The 7,485-nt window shown below is 44.7% G+C and overlaps 2 protein-coding genes and 1 non-coding gene across 3 annotated transcripts in view; all 3 read right to left on the reverse strand.

Annotated features, from left to right (window-relative positions):
* Positions 1-1,712: 1,712 nt before the first annotated feature.
* LOC119279517 (serine/threonine-protein phosphatase 7 long form homolog) lies at positions 1,713-3,546 on the reverse strand. Its single transcript, XM_037560736.1, has 3 exons — positions 3,526-3,546; positions 2,156-2,376; positions 1,713-2,076 (listed from the first exon to the last, which is right to left on the reverse strand). Exons 1-3 carry the CDS (start codon positions 3,544-3,546, stop codon positions 1,713-1,715), a joined length of 606 nt encoding a protein of 201 aa, XP_037416633.1.
* Positions 3,547-5,938: 2,392 nt separating this feature from the next.
* LOC119275853 (60S ribosomal protein L30) overlaps positions 5,939-7,485 on the reverse strand; it is a 2,852-nt gene continuing 1,305 nt past the window's right edge. Inside the window, exons 3-5 of the mRNA XM_037556780.1 lie at positions 6,572-6,673; positions 6,244-6,312; positions 5,939-6,142 (exon numbers count right to left, since the gene is read on the reverse strand). Of these exons, the coding sequence (XP_037412677.1) occupies positions 6,102-6,142; positions 6,244-6,312; positions 6,572-6,673 (212 nt within the window). The 3' untranslated portion in view covers positions 5,939-6,101. The remainder of the gene's footprint in view (positions 6,143-6,243; positions 6,313-6,571; positions 6,674-7,485) is intronic.
* LOC119282920 lies at positions 6,869-6,963 on the reverse strand. The gene has a single exon (XR_005138948.1). It is a non-coding gene; the product is annotated as a small nucleolar RNA Z103 (small nucleolar RNA).

Here is a 7,485-nt window from a genome sequence, read left to right on the forward strand (position 1 = left end):
ATGCAAGTACTTCACGTGGATAGATCTTGAAGTGCCAGAAGATGTGAAAAAGGACCAATACGCAGATTGTCTTAGGCGGCAACGACGGTTCGAAGAATCGTTTCGAAGAGGCTTGGAGGAAGAGCGTCATCAGAAGGAGAGGATGGAGCGGAAGAAACGAGAGGAGGAGAGGGCATGCCAAGCGAAACTTGCTCGTGAGGAGGAGAGGGCAAGAAAGCTTGCAAAGGCTCGCGAGGCGCAAGAGGAGGACTCGGCACGTGACAAGAAGGGGAAATGGCCTCGCTCTACTCAGTAGGGACTTCGCTTCGGTGCACTCGTCGTCAACTATCTTCTAATGAATGTGTCGTGAAGTTGTGAGGGCATGTAAGATGTTGGTGAACTATCTTTTAGGGCGAGCTGCCATTTGTCATTTGTAATAAATGTGTCGTGAACCATGTCGTACTAACGTTTGAATTATCTTAAGTTATGAACTCGTCGGCATAAAATTTGTGTTTGTTCAAATTGTTGTGATGCTGCAGTCATTGTAAGTATTATGGATGTGATGCAAGCAACTGTTGGCTTTCTGGATAGCCATGGGAGTAGTGCGGCGCCTAAGGATAGGGCGCTGCACTGTACAGTGCAGCGCCTAACTGTTGGGCGCTACACAGTATAGTGCAGCGCCTAACTGTTGGGCGCTGCAGTGCTGCTATAAGCAAAACTGCAGAAACAGATGCCATTTTGGCCTCCTGCAGCAGCACTCACTTAACTAGAACATCAATAAAAGTACTATAAACTGGACATGCTAAGCAAAGAGAACTAATAACTTGAACATCATATCATTTAAGACAATTCAACATTACTTCAAGTTTGCAAACATAAATACCATAACATAACCTCACAAGTTAATCAACCTCACAAGTTCACAAGTTCATCATATAACATAACCTCACAAGTTCATCAACCTAACACAAAGCACTAATGCCTTCCGCGCGTGTTCCTGGTGCCACGCCTGCAGGCAATCTTCTTCTTCTTAGGAGCACGAGGATCCTCTTCGTGCACTTCCTCCTCCGCCTGCGGCTCCGCCTCCGCCTCCTCCTCCGCCTCATCATCCAAGCTAGCCATCCGTGAGGTCCCTACGACCACCTTTGGGTTGCCTCTGTTGTCATAGTCGTTGGGCGTGTACCGGCGTCTGGGCTGCCTAGGCTTGAACACATATGCGGACCGAGCTTGAGCGTCCGCCAAAATCATGTCATCATCAAGCTCATGGCCCTATCACACAACGAAACAATATGGTCAAGGCCGGTGTCGTAATCAAGTGAGAATCACATCAAAAGGCTTAGTCATACCTCTTGGGTGAGCGCACCCTCATCATCCATATAAGCATAAGAGGAACTCACATCGTCCCCCTCATGGTGAGATGCGGGGTCTGATGGTGTGCCAGACCTAGAGGCAGATGGTTCATCATATTCAGGATCACGGCAACCGAGAATGTTCGATAACCGCCTTAACTTCTTGGCCTGACGCTGTAACATGAACAAGTGTGTAACATATCAAACTTCGCAACATAGACTGGCTCTCATAGTGAATGCGATATGTACCTTGAGGAATGCTCGTAGTGAACCATCATCATTGCCAGTTCCAACCGGTGTCTTCTCCAGAATAGACTGGCTCTCATCAGATGCTTTCTTGATCTCGGTGCGCTGAGGATGAGAAAGAATGAATGTGTTAACCATTCAAACATGTGTAATACAGTCAACGGGAAAGTAAAGAAGGGAACACTTCACCACATAGTTAATCACCGGAACAGCAGGCACTCCTTGCCCTTTCCTGACATCTCTGTTGTACTTCCCCTTTGCTAGATCCTCAAAGTTTACGGGTTCTTCAAGAATATCCTCATTATATGCCGGCGGCAATATCTCAACTCGAGTAGTTCCAATAAACCATCGTACGTAGTTATCAAAAGCTTGTTGGCTGTGCTCACAAAGCGGGGCGCGTGCAGTGCTACGAGCTTGCTCCACAGAAAGCTGGAAGCGGGTAACATACGAAGCATGATGCTTGTCCCAGTCCTTTATCTTCCGCTGCCTTCTCCTGTCCAACCTGCGTGGTATAAAACCAAGCATTAGCACAATCAAAAGGAGTCCCGATGCTTAGATAATACGCAGACATGCTCTTTTACCTATGAAGTGCATTGTCCGTGTCCACCCAGTCCGGCGGGTGAGGCTGGAACAGACCAAACTGACGATACACGCGATGCGGCAAATGAAACTCAACCGCCCAGTTGCATATCAGTGGGCACCGCATAAGCCAGAGATCCTTATCCCGCAAGCACATCGGGTTGAGGCGGAACTCCTCGGTGTACCCCAAGCTCTCACCCGCACCATATGGCTGCCATTCCACCTATGAAACAGGGCAACAATGTAAATTTGATGACTATTTTTCAAGCAAGCATGAGAAAGGACTGAAGTAATGACCTCCTTACCTGCTCAGCCGTAATCGTGTCCAACTCGGCAATGTACTTTTGGTACATGAGATTGACATCGTTCGTCATCTCGGAAACGATATCCCACTTGTAAGCCCACGCGGGGCGCCGTAATTCGTCATGTTCATCTGCATACCAAGGATCAAACCTGACGCTCTTCGGGCGTCCAACAGGCAGACGCTCCCAGCTCCATACAGAAAGTAGAAGCAGATTACCACCAATGCCTGCACTATCTGTGATCCTGCAACACGCATCGTCCAGCTACATATGAAAGAAAAACAATGTTAACTTGACAGCAAGCTTGCATTGCTAATGAAGAAATGAGTTGATCACAAAACAGACCAACTACCTGTCGGTACAAGTAGGCAAGAGTCGCTGAACCCCAGCTCCATTTGCTATCGAAGACGGTCAACGCCTTCAGCCACATCCATGGAGCGTTCTTGCCAGTGGAGTCAGGAAACAAAGTCCTCGACACAACGTACCACATATACACACGAGCATGTGTCTGGATCACATCATCAGTGGCATCCGGAGGGCACGTCACAAAGTTATTTTGAATCCACGTGAAAGCAGCTCCGGCTGCTTTCCTTTCCCTCTTCTTCTTCTCTTCTCCCTCCTCTACATCAGCCTCAGCCTCGGTAGGAGCCATACCGATAAGAGCAATCATCTGCTCGCGCCACCCATCAGAATCGATGCTCATACAGAGAGGCCTCCCGTCGATAGCAAGACCGGTGATCAACGAGACATCCTCGAGCGTCACGGTCATCTCCCCAGTCCGAAGATGGAAACTGTGCGTCTCCGGCCTCCACCGATCAACAAGAGTGGACACCAGTGGAGCGTTCAGATTCGGCGTGGACCGGCTGACCAACAGAATCCACGGGAGTAGTCCTGCCTGCTTGATGTACGGTGTGTACCGCTCATCGTAAGGCATGGCAGGACCAGAGACCCCATGATACCGAATCTTCAGAGGTTCAAGCTTCTGCAAAAAACAAGTAATGACAAATCTTAGGGCAATGTAAATTTCAACTAAAGGCAAATTGCAAAATATTTAGATTACTAGTTATTACCTTCTCCTTCTCGCGCATCATGTAGGCCCGGTGTTGCACGTCGTAGACATCGTCCAGAACCCAAACCATCCTTACAAATTTCAAACAATAAACATATATGAGTTCATCTCAAATATCGGTAAACACTCAACATTTCATATGTGTTCATCTAAACATCTCATATGTATTCATCTACAAGAATCTCAACATCTCCTTCTCACACAATGAATAAATGATTGTAAATTCTCATATATATCTCGTATGACATATGTGTTCAAATAAATCAACATCTCATATTTCAAATAAACTCAACATCTAATATATATCTAAAAAAACTCAACATCTCACATATAGCTACAAAACTCAACATCTCATAATTATCTACAAAACTAGGCATCTCATATATATCTAAAAAAATAAACAATCTAGGTTTCACTAACAAATCATATACTACCGGATATGACTACACATCCTCCATCACAACACACAATCTTGGACAAACAAAGATCCAAACCAAGCAAATCTAAGGTTCCACCTAATCTTGGGCAAATCCCTAAAATTGCAACGATTTTACGGAGGAAAAGAAAGGGAACGGAGGAGTTTACGTACTAGGAAGGATTAGAGATCGAATCCAGGCCTCAAAACTTCAGATCTCAGAGGGGGTGTGGGGGGGATCCGAAGGGGGCGCCGCCGCCGCTCTCTGTACAGAAGAGAGCAACTTCTCAGACGTGGAAGAACTGCCTGGGAGGGACTGGCCCGATGCGGCCTAAGTCAACGTGCAGCGCCTAAGACACGGGCGCTGCACTATACACAGTGCGGCGCCTAAGCCTTAGGCGCTGCACTGCTGTCTGTGGGGCCGCAACTGGACCAGGGCTGCCACGCTAGCAGGAGGTGCAACGCCTAAGGCAGAGGCGCTGCATAGTAGTGTGCGGCGCCCAGCTGTCAGGCGCCACACTAAAGGGTCAGCAAAGCAAAAAAAAATTGAAAGCAGGTCAGTTTGTGATTTGATTTCTGCCTCAGGTCAAATATGTGATTTCTGCCATTATCATCCGACGGAACGTCACCACCTAAGCATGGGCGCCCTTCGCTGCAACCTACTCACTGGTATGATGGAATCATTATGATGTGGAATCTTTAGCCATTATGGCAGTACCAAGTTTTTCTTAAGATATTTTCGGCTACGGTAAGTACAAATTTTACATATGTATTATACATCTAAGTATTATATTATTGATTTTACGCGGGGACTTGTGCAAATATTTATTTTATTTCTTTTTGTTTTATCTATGTTGGATTGAGTCATTTAGATGTATTGTCGGTTGTTAGCTGGGTAGCACATTCTCATTGCATCTGGATGCTTATTCTATGACAATTTAGTTGACGCGAGGATGGCTAGTTTAGTTGGCAAGCACGGCAATTTTTTGGTAAAAATCAAATTCAGGACAGGTATGCTTTGCTTACCAACTAAACTTGTCATAGTTAACAAATATATAAAATACCAAAAAATGTTGGATTTCCATGGTCGAATCTCGAGCGCGTTGGTAGATGGTAGGACGGGGTTGGTGGCCAGCCAAAGTTGTCGCGTCCATTGGCTGCGCCGCTATGCATCTTTTGGTTTGTTCTTCAACAGTATGGAGCCGTGTGGAGCAGGCGGAAATTCGGACGCGAAACGTGGAACGCATCAACAACGTACTCCAATCTTTTCAACCAACTTCTTTTCTTATACTTGCGATAAGACGACGACACGAGAAAATCGGTAGTGGCATGCTCTTGGAGGAGAAAAAGCGGGACGCAAGTTAACGAGGCGAGATGGGATGCACCTTTTTTTTCCCTTAGCTTTCTCTCTCTTTCTCTCGCGGCGAGATCTTCACCATCCACGCTCTTGGGTGGGTTAAGCCCGTTCTCGTACACAATGAACATTTTTTCAAAACGAAGGCAAAAATATTTGCCTCGTCGATTAATTAAGAAGAAAAGAATTGTCCAGTTAATTTACGAAAAACCAGGCAAAAACCGATACACTCCCAAATGCGGACTACTCGCAAAATAGGAAACACCAAAGCCGCTTAAGCAGCCCTCTAAACAAACAACAACCGCAACCCTCAACACTTGAAGAACACAATGAAACTCCTAACAAGCACACTAACGAAAACTGACCACCCTCCATCATGAAACCACAGACATCTTTCGAATGGTGCCACACTTGTTTTTCTACTTCTTCGGTTTCTCCTTACTTGGCATCTTCTTTGCAAGGTCGATGTTGACTCTTGAGCCACCCATTTGTCAAAAAAACGTACGTGTCGTTGTCATCAACAAAGGGGACCGTTGTACAGAGCCCACTTACGATCAGATTAGGTTCAGTACTTGGGAATCAATAGGCTCGTCTCCGTGTATTTCCACTGATTACTCATAGCTATGACGCAAAATATCAAACGTGGGGAAGAGAAGGCGTGCTAAGACAGTGAAAAACCATAGTCCCATCAAACTTGATTGACTGATAAATGATGTACAGAAGACCAAATCAAGTCCAGCAAGAACTACACTCTAGAACCACCTTAGATGACGCATCAGACGAGACACTGAAAATGGCATGCACAGGTTTACTGGCCAGCTGGTGTTGCGTTGATGATGTCGGAATCGCCTGAAAATTCAACACAAGGAACAGAGCATGATCAGAAACCCAGTTGTTGTATATCAAAGTATGAACCAGGTAAAACAATTGAGAGATGCGGTGGTAGATACCAGGGTCGATGATACTCAGGCAGCAGACTCGGAAGTATTTACCACACGCAGTTCCCAAATCAACATTGTCTGGAAATCAAACATTGGCGCTGTTACTTTTGAACAGTATATTATTGAGATAATAAAAAAGTTTGACATGATTATGACTGCTTTACCATCTTATATGCACTATTTCAAACTATTGATTAGCAATACTTCCACAGCAAAGTAATAGACAGGACTGTGAGCCAAGTAGGAAGGGTTTCGCAGTGTCATGGGAAGAAGTGAACATCATCTCACAGAACTCACCACTAGACAAAAGTTGGATTAAATAGGAATGCAAACTTACTTCCATGGTAGTGGTGGACAGTGATCTTCGCCAACATAGCATAGTACTCAATCTCAGACTTGCGGAGTGGAGGGCAGTTGTTAGCAAGGATCACAAGCTTTGCTGTAATAGGATGCAACCACATTATTTGATATCAGACTGTCAACCATCATCAAATTACAAAAGAAACAACGTGAAATTGCTGTTACGCCAAGCAGAAGAAATCTCCTACTAATAAACAGTGATATATCAGGAGAATTATTAAGGCATAGAATTATCCACAATGGCCATATGAATACAGGCATGTGCAATGGCTAGGACGATCAGAGTACTGGCTTGGTTTCTCTGAAGAGAAATAATAGCGCTCAGCATGTTCATTGTCGATCATCTGGGGAAAGGATCATCATATCCTCCAAAAAGAATGGCACATTGAAAACGAATAGAATGCATAGTAAATCTAGCATAGAGAAACCTACATCTATTTGCAGAAATTTGAGAATTACTATTGACTCATACTCGATGGCCATATGAATAGATCCACTCGTAATCAGTTTTCAACGCCTAATGGGCACATCAAAACATTAAAGAAGACATAGATGGTGCCAAACAAAGATAACAAACCACAAAACAGTAGCAAGCAATGAAGAACAAAAATCTGTACTACTGGGCAGATCAGTCCTGGCTTGGTTTCTCCTAAGAGAAATTATAGCGCTCAGCATGTTCATTAGTACGTGTACGTCAAGAAATTTGCAGATCATAGTTTAGGCTGAGCTAGCTAATTGTTTATCATCTAGGTAAAGGATCATCCTTATCTAGTTCAAAATAACATAGGTACAGCATATAAAATCTAAATATATACTCCCTCTGTCCCATAATATAAGAACGTTTTTGACACTAGTGTAGTATGAAAAACGTTCTTATATTATGGGACGGAG

The sequence above is a fragment of the Triticum dicoccoides genome, chromosome 3B (assembly GCF_002162155.2).
Source record: "Triticum dicoccoides isolate Atlit2015 ecotype Zavitan chromosome 3B, WEW_v2.0, whole genome shotgun sequence".
NCBI lineage: Eukaryota > Viridiplantae > Streptophyta > Magnoliopsida > Poales > Poaceae > Triticum > Triticum dicoccoides.